At 36.8% G+C, this 14,554-nt stretch overlaps 1 protein-coding gene across 1 annotated transcript in view; it reads left to right on the top strand.

Moving 5' to 3' along the window:
- Positions 1-13,290, top strand: part of LOC107566689 (attractin-like protein 1) — a 93,670-nt gene extending 80,380 nt beyond the window's left edge. Inside the window, exons 29-30 of the mRNA XM_016252204.1 lie at positions 6,240-6,354; positions 11,876-13,290. Of these exons, the coding sequence (XP_016107690.1) occupies positions 6,240-6,354; positions 11,876-12,000 (240 nt within the window). The 3' untranslated portion in view covers positions 12,001-13,290. The remainder of the gene's footprint in view (positions 1-6,239; positions 6,355-11,875) is intronic.
- Positions 13,291-14,554: the final 1,264 nt, after the last annotated feature.

The following is a 14,554-nucleotide window of genomic DNA, read 5'->3' as shown; positions in this document are numbered from 1 at the left end:
TATATATATATATATATATATATATATATATATATATATATATATATATATATATATATAGTGTTTAAAAATGTTTTGAAAGTATTTATAGTCAGAATTTTTGTACTCCGTGAAGTCTGTGAAGTTAGAAGTCTGTGAACGGAGACTCGCTTAATGTCAGGATGAGCGTTTTTTGCTAAATGAAAATATGTAAATGTCTTTCCAGCATTTACAGATATGGACACAACCATAAATATAAGTTATGTGCTGTGGAAAACATGTCTCTAATGCATTAAACAGCACATGCATCTGACAGGAGCGCAAGCTGCTTTAAACTGTATGCTTATGAATTTGTTTGAAGTGCTTAAGCTTGTCTTATATTTAGGACAACTCAGATTGTGCCGTTTTCCTCTCTGTTCATTTTTAAATGTTTTTGAAGCATTGTATTTTTCTATATATCCATATATAGTTTCTAAATACATTCAACACACACAGAAGTTCTGTACATGCAGGAGATAAAATAACACCGCATTCACTTGGTACACGTGTGCCGAATCAAAAGACCTGTACCAAAAAATTTTTCAGTACAAATATGTGTACTGTTACACACCTAGACATAACTTAGACAAGATTTGAACCTTCGTGCACACCGTCCCGCATGATTTTTGCAATATAATGACAGGACTGCTTCTGTAATCTCTACAATCTCTACAGTCCATTTGCATCTGTCACGGGTCGTGTTTAGGCCACTCTGGCTGTGCGTTAGGCTGGACTGGTCTGGTTTGTGTTGGGCTTGACTGGACTGAAGAAAAAATTGTTGTGCATCGAGGTCAGCAGAAGTGCATTATGAAGCCATTGTGAGGCCGGCCCATTTTAAATGGTGCAGATGACACAGATGCTGCTCTGCCACCATGGCCAGCACACAACATATGGGCCCGTTAACAGTTTCAGAGTATGATGGATGGAGGCTGTCACCAGGCAACAAAGAGAGGGCCGTTTAAATTATACTGTGTACGTAGCCGTTCATATGTTTGAGAGTGCACAATAGTGAGCTCTTATCTACAGACCAGCGCTGTATGCTCCCTGTCACTGTGAATGCTGCTATTAGCCATGCAAATGAGATGCTCCGCAGGCCGTTAAAAGCTGGAGAAACATATAGATGAAGAGGACTGTTCTGTTGCTTTATGGCTTTGTTTGCATTTTCATTCTATGCTGCTTAATACTCACAGCAGCAGCTTATTGGCTGCGTCTTCAGCAGCAGATATTGCGATACATATTTTTAAATGTGTTAAGAGGTGAACAAAACAGAGGAAATTAGAGTTGGGTGGAATAAAGACACCAAAATGAAATAAGGGAAAGAATGTGGTCATAAAAATACTAGATAATCACCAGTTGGCCACATAGAGTGATACAAGGTGGAAAACCAGTGAATGAAATATTTACAGTATAAATACGTTAAACAGACATGTTGGCGAGACAAGACGAGATGGCCCATAAATTGTCTCTCATCAGCCTGTTTGTCTCGGTGTCTAATTTGAATGTGGCTCAGTGGCGCTGAGCTGTTTTCATCAGGTTAGTCAATGCAGGAGAGTGGGATGGTGTTGGACCTCAATTAGTTGTAAATTAGTAGGGCTGTACGAGAGGCATCTGTTTTCTGGCTAGTTCATGTCTTTTTATAGCCTTCTTGTTTTCTCCCGAGACAAAACATGCAAGTCTTTCATGAATGTTCAGTTCTCTGGATTTGTCCCTCTTTTTCATGTTCAAAGGTGTGTGTTTTTGTAAAATTAAGTTTTAGAGTTTACTTTTTAGGTTTGAGGTTTATTCATGAGCAGGGCTATTGATGTGCATGATCTTGGGCAAAAGCTGAACGTTTTTTGCTTTTTCTGAAGAAAATGTGACGCACTATAACTATTTATGAGTTGGTCTGACAACTTTCCCAGAGAATAAACTACTGTTCAAATGTTTGGGGATGGTAAGTTTTGTTTTGTTTTGTTCTCCTCGTATGGCACAAATTCATAAAATACTGTAAAAACAGTAATGTTGTGAAATATTAAATATCTGTTTTCTATTTGAATGTTTCTGTGATGCAATGCTGAATTTTCAGCATTACTCCAGTCTTCAGTGTCACATGATCCTTCAGAAATCATTCTAATATGCTGAGTTGGTGCTCAATAAACATTTAATATTATCAATGAAAACATTTGTGCTGCATAATATTTTTGTGAAAACCATGATAAATTATTTTCATGATGAATAGAAATCTTTCAACTACTTTCTAAGTATTTTCTTTAAAAATCTTATTGACCTCAAACTTCTGGGATTTTTTAATATGTATTTATAATACCATGGTCTTGCACACACATAGTCTATAGTATTCTTAAAAACGCCATGATTTGAGCTAGCATTTATGTCTTCAGTGCAAACGGCGCAAGTTATGAATTTATGAAAACCTCTTAAATTACCTTCTCCAGTGCATTTTTGCAGCACGTGTGCTGTAATGTAATCTGCTGTAATCTCGTTTTTCAAACAAACCTCAGATTAGCGTGCTAGTATGACTCTAAACGGTATTGTTATTCATTAACTGCATCATAGCAATGCTTTCTAAATGGCCTGCAATTGGATTACTGTAATCTGTATGGTGCAAGGCTAATGTGAATGAGACGAATATTACTGAATCCAAAACCATAAGGGATGAGAGTAAGTGCATTTGTCTGATCGTTTGGAGTTGTTGGGAGGAATGAAGATCTTGTTAAATGGTTTATACGGTTTATACGTTGAATACATGGTCCCCACAAACATATAACAGACTAATGAGAACCTTTTAGGGTCATTTTGGTATTATATGATGGATGTTTTATAGGAATTCTATAAATAGGATTCCTCCCTTTGTTGTATAAAGGAGTAATAAAATATGTAATTACTTAATTTATTTATTTCACAATATTCTATTTTATAATAAAATAATTTTATTTTGCAATATTAATTTTTTTCCTGTGAGGATTTTAAAATATATATATACATATATTATAGAAAACCTATTAAAAGACATGTACAGCAGTACACTCACAGAACAAATGTTAAAAGGAGGCAAATGTTACAAAGCTTTGAACATGTTTTTCTCTGTCATTTAAGTTAAAAGTACTTAAAAGTGTAAGGAAGTGGTCACCCCTTTGAGCAAGAGTCTATTGTAATGCATGTTTGGGTGTGAAATTGAAATAGATCTTTACATTATTAATAACTACCAAGCTCAGACAATAGCTCTGGCAAGAAATGGATGCGTAAGTGTAGGGTTGAAAATGGAGATATGTAATTAAGTGTGATATTTAACATGAATCACTTAATTGGTGTGCTTTGCTAGAAATAATGAGGTTTGCTGTATCATTCAAAAGCAAGAGGATGCATTTGTGTATAAGGAGCAGAGTGAAGAGTCTTGAGGCTGCTGCGGTTTGTTTTGTCTATCACTTATGATAAATGGGGTGCTAAACCCCTATAGTCTGGCTAGTAGAGCAAACATTTGTATCGACATACATCCTTATTGTTACATTTTACTCCGTGGTGTAAACTTAACCTTGTCCTTAAGATCTAAGTAGCAATAGAAGGATTTATCTCTACAGACTACAGACTGATTTTGATAAAGAAATAGCATGTGGTGTGAGGGAGAGAGAGAATCAAAAGGAAAAACAATGATATTCTGCACACGGAGGAATGAGAGAACTAGAAGGGAAGCTAGACGCCTCCTGCCACCCCCTGTCACTCAGAAACAATGACTTTGAACTTTTTAAGTGCAGCACAAGTGGCCTCTTTTCCTCTCAAAGAGACAGATATTGCTCTGATAACAGCCTCTGTCTGCCTGGCTTGATGGACATCACTGTCAGCGCAAGCTTAATTTGACCTTTCACAAGCCCGTCCACGCCTGTGCCATCACGTTCCATGAGTTCTCTCACGAAATGAGAGAAAGCGATGGGCTTAGGCATTCTTTCATTTTAGAACGGAACACATTCGCTGTGATTATATTGGCGAGAAAAAAAAATCTTGCCAGAAAGGTATGTATTTGGATAATCTTTGGCGTGTATATTTATGCATTTGTTACCTCTTTTGTTATATCAATCTGTCTGTCTGTCGGTCGGTCGGTCGGTCGGTCGTTTAAAAGTTTGGGATCAGTAAGATTTTTTATGTTTTCATCCAGGCTGTATCTATTTGATAAAAATAATTTTGTGAAATATTATTGCAATTTAAAATAACAGTTTTTTATTTTAATATCCTTTCAAATATAATTTATTCCTGTGAAGCAAAACTGAATTTTCAGCACCATAACTCCAGTCTTCAGTGTCACATGATCCTTCAGAAATCATTCTTATATGCTGATTTATAATCAATGTTGGAAACAGTTGAGCTGCTTAATTTTTTTTTGGACCTGTGATACTTTTTTCCGGATTCTTTGATAAATAAAAAGTTAAAAACACTGTTTATTCAAAATATAAATTTTGTGTTACAATCTACACTACTATTCAAAAGTTTTTCAGTATTTTTTTTCTGTTTTCTTTTTAAAGAAATTAATACTTTTAATCAGCAAGGATATGTTAAATGGATAAAAAGTGATAGTAAAGACTGGTTAGATATTGTTAGAAGAGAATTAAAATTTTAATAAATGATGTTATTTTAAACTTTTTATTAATCAAAGAATCAAAGAAAAAGTATCACAGGTTCCAAAAAAATATTAATCAGCACAATGGTTTCAACAATGATAATAAATCAGCATATTAGAATGATTTCTGAACGATCATGTGACACTAAAGACCGGAGTAATGGCTGATGAAAATTCAGCACTGTGTCTATATTAAAGTATATTAAAATAGGAAACCAATATTAGAAATTGCAATAATATTTCACAATATTACTGTTTTTTTCTGTATTTTTGATCAAACAAATACAGCCTTGATGAGCATAAGAGACTCTATTAAAAAACATTAAAAATCTTACTGATCCCAAACTTTTGAACAGCAGTGTATTATGTATGTGCCTTTAGCAAGGGGAATAATCAATACATTATATATAATTTATATTTTATATTATTTTTTTAATTTATATGGCAACAGCTTTTCATCAGGTAAGCACAGCTCACATTTACTTCAGAAACTATATAGAGTATTTAGAGTATAACTATATAGAGTATTTTTAATTTAAGCTGAAAATGGATATAGGCAGAGTTGGTCTGTTTAGTTGTGTGATATGACGCAATAGGCGCCATTTTAATAATCTGCATATCAGTCCAAAGCCACGGAAAGCTCATTTAAATGTCTGCTGTGTGCTTCAATAATTGCCATAATTATATTGAGGTGGGAAAGGGCCAGATTTGTATTAAACATTCCTGCTTTAGAGAAATGTACCTTAGAGTAACTTTGTTGGTTTGACGGCTGGCACGTAATTCATATTATAGTCTCGATGAAGACCATTCTTGCCAGAAAATAATAGTTGGCATCTGTTCCCTTTTTTTTGTGTCTTTCATTTTTTTTTTAATGCATTTTGGCAACTGAGGTAAGATATTAAAGCTTCATTTTGTGGAGAGCCATTGGCTGCCAAAGTCTGTGATCTTGCAGCGCTCTCTTGGAAGAGCTCTTGAAGAGGCACTCTCTTTAAATGGCGAATAAAGCCACTCTATCGCTGAGTCAGTGTGTGTGAGCTGAGGGAATCTTAAAAGACAATACTTTTATTCATTGGCAGGGACATTTATGACTCCCTTTGTGATTAAAACACATTAAACAATCGCCAAATCCTTTCAGAAAAGCATTCATATGTATGCGAGTGAACCAGCTCTGAATGATCTATAATGTGACATAAAAGATGACATTTTAAGATCACAATTGCCTGTGGCTTCCTTCCTCCTCATTCCACAATGTTGCATCAGAGACCCGCTCATGCATACTTCTATTCAGGGCAGCATTTATAGGACTGAGAGCTGGTGCTACAACACGACCCGAGTTGGTAGTCAACAACCTCAAATGTCAGATTTTCTCCGCCTGTGCGTGCATGATGTGAACTTTGAAAGTGGCTTGCATTGAGTCTTTGAGTTTCAGGGAGATGATTTGTTACTGAGATTATCACAATGTGAATTTTCCTTTTCTGTCGACGACGTGCGAGAGACATCCTACAATGTCAGCTCACACTGAGTACTGTGACATTTGTGACTGATGGTGTGATGATGTGTTCAGTAGGAGGCTTGTTATAGATGACACATTTCCTCTCCTCTGATCTCTCCACAGGGACCGCCCAAGCCAGTTGCCGTAGAACCCTGTTCAGGGGGTAAAGCAGCGGTGCTCACAGTGCTAATGTGCCTCCCAAGAGGGGCATCTGGTGTTCCTCCACCTGGCCAGTCAGGTCAGTAATTTTAAAAAGGTGTCCTAAAATGCGTCCCCACTTTACATGTACAGTACCTTGTTTTACCTTGTCTGAAGCTCAAACTGTAGAGCATGGTGCTGGCAACACCAAGGTAACAGGTTAGATTTTTAGGGAATGCATTGCTTGAATGCAATATCAGTCTCTTTGGATAAAAGCATCTGCCAAATGCATAAATGTAAACAGTTTAGCATCTGATACCATAATTGTACCATAGTGCACCACCTTTTTTGTACACAGATTATAGGAAAATTAAGGTAGAAGCATTATGCAGACACAAATACATAATAACCTGATAATATAATAATCAGTTTTTGTCGCCAGAAGTGGTTGTGTCAGTTTAAATGAACTAAGTGGCTCATTGTTCTGAAATTCTTGGATATACCAGTATTAAATATCTGGTGAACTTAAATATCAAAATTCTTTACTTTTTTGTCTAAATAAATTCAAAATGAAACACGAATGCTGCAAGTTACAAATTAATTTAGGCATCACAGTATTATAATGTACACTACAGTATGAAAAATGGATATTAATTTTAAAATTTGTAATCTTGAAAAAGATTGCATTTAACAGTGGCACATTATTAAATTAATTAATTAATTGCTAGATTATCAGTGTTTTTGAAGATTACATTTTAAGGGAGTGTTACAAAAATACATTTTATAATTCATATTAAATGAATTAAATTATTAGTGTTTTTGTAGATTAAATTGAGCATTACACCAAAGATAATGTAAATGTAAAAAACAAAGATAATGATATTGCACAAATAAATAACAAATATTGACCAATACCCATGGCTCGATTTGAGGGGGGATGGCATCCACCTGGTTGAAAAAAATGACAAAAGCATCCCCTCAGTAAAACCACCATCCCCCCTTATCATCCCCTTTGAATTAATAATGTGTATTATGTAAAACTTATCATGCAAATGAAATATTAAAATCCTCTACTTAATTCATGAATAACAGCGATTGGCCAATCAGAACTCAGTACTGTAACAAGCTGCGCACAAGCTGAAGCAGGTTTTTGTTGTTTTTCACGCAAAATGGTGACAGACAACAGAAAAGGTATGATTTTTCCTTGATTCGAATTTAAAGACATTCCCCTAATGTCTAATCCTCCTAATCCCATAATGTTATTGTGCTGTATGTGTGACTGTGAGGGATTGAGAGACGATAGGAGAGCTGGCATTGAGTCATCAACTTTGCAAAAGCCAAACAAAAACGTCTTGATAGTCAAAAAGCATTCACTGTGCGAAGAAGCCTATTAGAATACAGTTAAAATATCCTTATAATTCAAGCAATTAAAGAAAAATTACCCATGTATGAGTTTTTATGTTTTTTATATTCGTTGGACAAGCAATGTAATTTTCTAAATATCAGTACATGTGAGAGCACAAATGTGCATAGTAGTAACACAGTGTTTTGTTCCTTGAATGAATCAATTTTTGAACGAACCGAGTGAGCCAGTGATTCAACAGCCCATTCAGATGGACTCTTGGGCTGCGTTTCCCAAAAGTATCGTAAGACACATTGCCACAAATGGAGTTGGCTTACGATGCTTTTGGGAAACGCAGCCCTGTTTAGTTTCTAATTGAATCAGCTGTTTTGAACGAATCCTTTGATTTGAATGATTCAATAAATCATTTATTGAAGCAGGGACTTGCTGCCACCTACTGGCGGTTTTATTGTCATTATTATTCATCCATGACAGGCCTAAACCAGCCAAGGTTTCAGCACAAAAACACATTTAGCAAAATATTGTTATATCGATATCAATATTTCAGGCCCCAGAAGGGGAAAAAAGCTTATAAATAATAGTTCATTTAATGAGGCTATTTTTTCTTTAAATAAAAACTTTAAAAAAAAAATCAACACATTTTGTAATCATTATCTAAAATTAACTAAAGAACCCACATACCCCCACCCCCTCTGGCTTGCTTAGTTGGGGACACTTCATTTCCAGCGTTATCGTTGACATGATTGCAAAGATATTATTTAAACTGAACTGTGCTGGATGTTGACATCACTGAATTCAATGATGAACTGTCTTTAACTGAAAAATGAGTGTTTACTATTGTCATTTTGCATTATTGACACTATTTTCCTAATTAATGCTGTTCAGTTGCTTTGTCACAATCTGTATTGTTAAAAGCGCTATATAAATAAAGGTGACTTGACTTGACTTGACCCCCGAAAAATAAATTGACCACAATTTCGCCACTGCCAATACCAATATAGTTAAATATATATAAATGTATATCCCAATTGTTACTGCATGTTCTTTTGAGATTTACCTCCATGTGGACTTGGTAAGTTTATCCCTAGCATAAAATTTGACTGAAATGTACAACTCTGACATGGTACAGGCAGCTTCTCAGTTAATGTTTTTCACCGAATTAACATGCCCGCTGCTCGCTTATTATGTTGCAGTCTGGTTCATTCCCCATGTGGGAATTAATTTCATGCAGGAAGTCAGAGAAGTTCTCCAGCATTCCCCTGGTGGTCTGCTGTAAGTTTGTCTGTGACTGCAGGTCATATCCTCTTACACCACTATGGCTTACCCCAGTCTGTATGTCTCCTGCCTATAGCCTGAATAAAAAAGATCTAGTCTGTTACAGCTTATTGGACCAAGAAAATCTGAGGAGACATTGTACCTCTCAGTGTCCTTGACTTTGAGACGAGGGATTGTCTTGTTCCTGTGAGCACCAAACACAGCCTCTACAAATGTACAAACAAAATATAATCGATTCAATAATGATGGTGTCCAGTTTCTGTCTTTTTTCCCCATCTTTGTCTTTCACCTTCAACTGACAGCACCTTTTCAGAGAGCTCGTACTGACATATCACACACGCATATATTTAGACAGCAGTGCTTTAAAAGCCATGTCAGCTCGAGGTCTGTCTCATAGACCTCTGTCTGGCTTTAAGAGCTACAGAGTGATAAGACGGGGCTAAGAAAAAACCTTTTACCCCCTCCTCTTCTCAGCACACCTGTCAGTCAACATGCTGCTTTATGGGACCTTGTCCCTTTAAGCTTGACTTCCTCCCCAGGAACTTGACTGATCTGGAGGAAAAAAACAACAACTTTTGTTTCAGTAAAGCTTCTCTAATAGCTTCTCGTTTGTTTGACGAGTACAAAATAGAGGCAACAAATAACAGCACATAACAAAAACAACAACTGATATGCACAAAAAAGAAGAAGAAGAGTATTTTGGTGATATTTAAAGGAGGTTGGATCTGTCGAGACAGAGCTTTGTAATTTCATGACACTGAAAACTTTAGAGTGGCTGCTTGCTGGGCTGTTGAAGTTCGTCATGAGCACTTTTGGAGAGAGGTACATCAGATATAGAGTGAGAAATAAAAGGAGAAAGAGGCTGAGGGGGAAAAATGTTGAGCCTGTTCTGAATCAACAAAGAATATTTTTGGAGAGAAGCACAGGAGCTTTGTGCACAGATGTAGCTTTGTCGTCAAAGAGCTTTGTTTTTGTTTGTCTTTGGAAGTTTCACAGCAGGATGGATGTGTAGGTGTTTGTCTGCTAGGATAAAGCGGTGCATCACCTTCACAAAGCAGACCAATCTGTGTTTGACTGATTTAGGAGCTTGGAGCAGAGCAGGCCGCTTTTGTCAGCTGTCACCCTGCTCTGTCTGTATGTCTACCTGGTGTGATGTGAGTATGATCCTAAAAGCGTGGTACCTTTTTTTTTACTTACTGAAACAGCCTCCCACTCGACTTAGCGCTGGGACACGATAATAAACTCAGCCAGCAGACAGCCGCTGATCGCTTCTAACCGTATTGATTATATTCACAGATCCTACGAGATTTCCACGGTGCCGAAGGTCTCTCTCGTTCCGCGGCTGGCTAACAAAATCATCTGCATGTTTATTCATTATATGCATGTGTGATCAAATAAGTGACCTTCTTTCCTTCTCATTAGGATTTCAGTGGGAAAGTGTGCATGTCCGGCCTTATATAACATGGAATCATTTTAGCTAAGCAATGTAAAGATAAAATGTAGAGATATGTGCTTGTAGTATTTTATTTTATTTTATAATTTATAATTTTATTTTATCTATGCTGGTAGTATTTTATTTTATAAAATAAAATAAAATACTACAAGCACATATCTCCAAATTTTTTCTTTACATTGCTTAGCCAAAATGATTCCATGTTTAAAATAAAATGAAAATAAAAAATAAAATACTACAAGCACATATCTCCACGTTTTTTTTACATCACTTAGCCAAAATGATTCCATGTTATGAAAAATAAAATAATAATAAAATAAAATACTACAAGCACATATTTCTGCATTTTTCCTTCCATTGCTTATCCAAAATGATTCCATGTTTAAAATAAAAATAAAATAAAATAAAACATTACCGATAAGTATATGTTGGTGATCATTTCTTTTTGTTTTGGGTTTTGACATCTGAAATCCAAGAATTTCAAAAGTCATTTTAGCAGCTCAGTACAGTTTTAAATGCAAATTTTTTTCACTGTAGAAGATATTTTTGAGTTCTGAAAGCTCTTTTATTTCACAATCCTCACAATCTGACCTATTAAAAAAAACTAAACAAAAAAAAGGCTTAAAAAATTTTTTTTTTGTTATACACTGCTGACCCATCATTACTGGCTCACATCCAATCCTTTTTGACCTGAATGGTGAGTAGTTTAAGTTCATGCAAAACCAGCTCTAAAAGCACTCTGGTAGTAGGCGTACACTGCGTGCTTCAATCCCGAGGACTGTTCTGTTGACAGACGTGTAGTTTTCACATTCCTCCCTGCAGCCCAGGTGTGTTGGGTAATAAATCGATGTAGGGCAGTGTGTAACTGTCTGAGGCTCAGGTTGTTCTTGGATGTAAATCCTCTTTGCCTGAACGCTTGAAGCTCCGGCTTCACACTGATGTGCTGAATTCAATTCATTTTGCCCTGGCCTGTCTGAAGTAATGAATTGTTCCCCTCCGATAATTGTATTGCTTCAATAGAAGGGAGGGAGCAGTGCCAGACTAGCACAGAAGTGACCGTTGTGTTTGTAGGATGATTTGTGAGATGCTGCTTTGAAAAATGGCTTTGGGGTTGCGGCCATGGTTTTGACCACAGCAGTCTGTGACAGAATCCTGGCGCGAAACATAGGGTGCTGGGAGTTAAGCTCATTTCAAACCCCCATCCTAGAATAAGAGAAAAGTGGCTACAGAATAGGAGAAAGTAATGCTCCTTGAAACCAATGACCTTGGTGATGAACAAGGCATAGTTTCCAAGTCTTCCAAGGCATGTGTGGAAACCTCTTTATGCATGAACAGTCAGGAATCCCTCTTTAAAAATGAACGAGCTAACTGTTGTTCTTTTGAAAGAGATAGCTTTAAGTTACCATTGCCCCCTTTTTAAATAACTTTGCTTTGACATGTAAATGAAGCGTTTTTGCTTTTGAATGCTCTCTGCGAGTCTGCACTGCTCCTCTCTGACCCTCGGTTTGCTTTGTTGTGTGTTGTCTGCAGGTATAGCCATCGCCAGTGCTCTTATCGACACGTCCCAGCAGAAGCCCATGGACTTCAAAGAGAAAAGCCAAGGCTTGAAGAACCGCAAAGCTCTGCCTCCCACTCACCAGGGCACCTGTGTTTGAATCATCTGTGGCCTCGTGGGCTGTCCTTTACCAGAGCGACCTCCTCTCTTGTGCTGCTTCAGGCAGACGACGGCCTAGAGTGGCCCCATGTGAGGGGATTATTTAGGCGACAGAGTGCCCTCTATTTCCACTCCACATTCACTTTATCTCTCCACGTCATAAATAGATCTCGTCCATTTCGAATGACCTTGCCGTCAACACCTGGTCAAGCTCAGACATTACAAGTTCAACTCCATCCGAACCAATCGACAGGCTTCGTCTTGATTCATCCGACTCTTGGTGCCGTTGAGCCCTCATTTCTGTCTTCTCAAGGCCTTCTGAACATTGAGGGTCTCTCCCATCAGCTTTACACCAAGCACAGATGTGCCTCTAGCATGGTTTGTACATTTTGGACCAGAGTGTCTTGCTAAGCCAGAAGTAGCGTTCTGGTAGTCTCGGGATGGTCGCCGGATTTGTGTACGGGTTGCTCACCTATTGGTATGCTCGCCAACTAGACTTATGTTTTTGCTAAATTTTTAGCTCTTTCGACATTTTATTTAAGAGATGGACTATAGACATTTTTGCCATGGTGTGGAAGCTGTCTGTCATGTAAGCTAATGACGTTCTGCTGCTGGTAGCTTCATGCTTGGTAAACTCATGTTAGGAATGGATCACATCCGTTTTTAACTAGATAGGTTTCACACATTTCATACTTATGCTCTTCTTGTGAAGACTTTGCATGAACCACTCACACTATGCTTGAAAATTTTAAACCGTTTGTGGGTTACGTGCCACACGAAGAATGTCTTCATGTCTTCATGTCTCTCGTTTTGCAGCGGTACAGATTTAAATGAGCAATGACTCATAACTTTGCAGTAACGATTTATCTCTTTATAATGAACTTTTGTATTCTTAAGTTTCACATATTGTGAATGTCAACAGAGGAAGATGATTTTGAGAAGACCAGCAGGTGAGAGTGTATTTAGACTGTTCATACACTCAAGGACTGAGTCCTTTCAGAGCAGGTTTACCAGGATTCACCATACAACTGGATCTTCTGAATCTCAATTCTCTAACACATCGCCAGGACCGAGCCTGAGCCCTCCTTGGGTAAAACAGGATGTCCGGGGGACTTATTTTCCTCTCTGTGGCAACAGCAAAAAGTGTACAGCATCCTAATCATCACTCGTTTGCTTTAGATGGACTTGAACATGTGAATCTAATGTGAATCGCTCTTTTTCTCCATGTAGCTACTTCAATGTTTTCGTTTGTATTTTTTGCTGGTTTTAATAAAGGATATTAAAAGGTCAATAGGTATTTTTAGGGCCACCCTCTGTACATGATGGTGATGAGGAATAATTGTCTTTTACAATGTTTGTGAAAAAAAAAGAAATGTTGAATTGTTTTTGTAACTAATTGATTCCTGTGTAATACCTCTGTGATTTGATTCTTAGGTCACTCATGTTACTAACTCAACTCATGCTGGTATCTAATTTTAAGGTTAGATGTAAACTGAAGCTGCTCATCTAGATTATTCTGGGCATTTTTGAACTTACTTTTCAGGTCATGATGTGTTAGGAACTTAGTTTCTGAGCTATTTTTTATCTTGAAGTAGGAGATTGTCACGCAGGATTTCTACAGACTGATTACACAGGAATCATCTCACTGTATCTGAGAAAAAAACAGATTCATTCATCCCTCAGTGCATATCATTAATCTTCATTGTATTTTAAAGATGAATGGAAAAATAAAACACTTGAATATTCAGAAGTTCATGGATCATTCCAGTGCCTATGAATATGAAGAGCTCATCTCAAATCAGTCATTTGCTGTTAACAAATACTCCAATGTTAAAATGACTTAAAATGGTTGCAGAAGATCCACCAAAAATGTACAAATGGACAGATTTATAATCTAATTACTGTGTGTCCTTTAGGTGTAAAACCAGTTATCAGCTTAATCAGTAAAATAAATGTGTAGTTATAATATTATCCTTGCCGATCAAGACAATGTAATGTATTCGAATGAATTTTCATTTAATTCCAGAGCAACCCCTGTTAGTCTCAGAACTGCTGAGGCAAGAAGACCTGCCTGTGAAGGGTTTACCTGCTAAAACATAGTCAACTGTTTTTGGGAGGCTGTTATCTCTGACATGCAAAGCAAATAACTGTTTTCTGTAATACGGTTTAAGTGGCCCATTTTTTTTTTTACCACAGTCAAGGGGTGTTAGGCAGCGATGTGAAGTGGATTGCCTAAAACCCACATCTTTGAGTGCCTTTGCTTTCATAAAATGACAACAGCAATATGATAAAAATGCCAATGTTCAATTGATACAATTTATCCATCAAGTAGTTCATTAGCCTAAATGTAGGTTTTTTTGCCATTGCCAAGCAACATAACAATCCTGGAGAGAGCAGCTTGGCACATTAATACAAAATGCAACTAATGTGCAGTCACAGTGTTTGTGTATTGAATAGTTCTGATCTTGGATTTTGATTGGTCAATACCACATTAAAAAATATAAATAAATAAATATAAATATAGGATAAAATCCTCAAGATAGTAGCAATTATGA

Source organism: Sinocyclocheilus grahami, unplaced genomic scaffold (assembly GCF_001515645.1).
Source record: "Sinocyclocheilus grahami isolate Dianchi unplaced genomic scaffold, SAMN03320097.WGS_v1.1 scaffold26.1, whole genome shotgun sequence".
Taxonomy (NCBI): Eukaryota; Metazoa; Chordata; class Actinopteri; order Cypriniformes; family Cyprinidae; genus Sinocyclocheilus; species Sinocyclocheilus grahami.
Note: the sequence above shows the minus strand (reverse complement) of the source record. Positions and strands in the feature narration are given on the sequence as shown.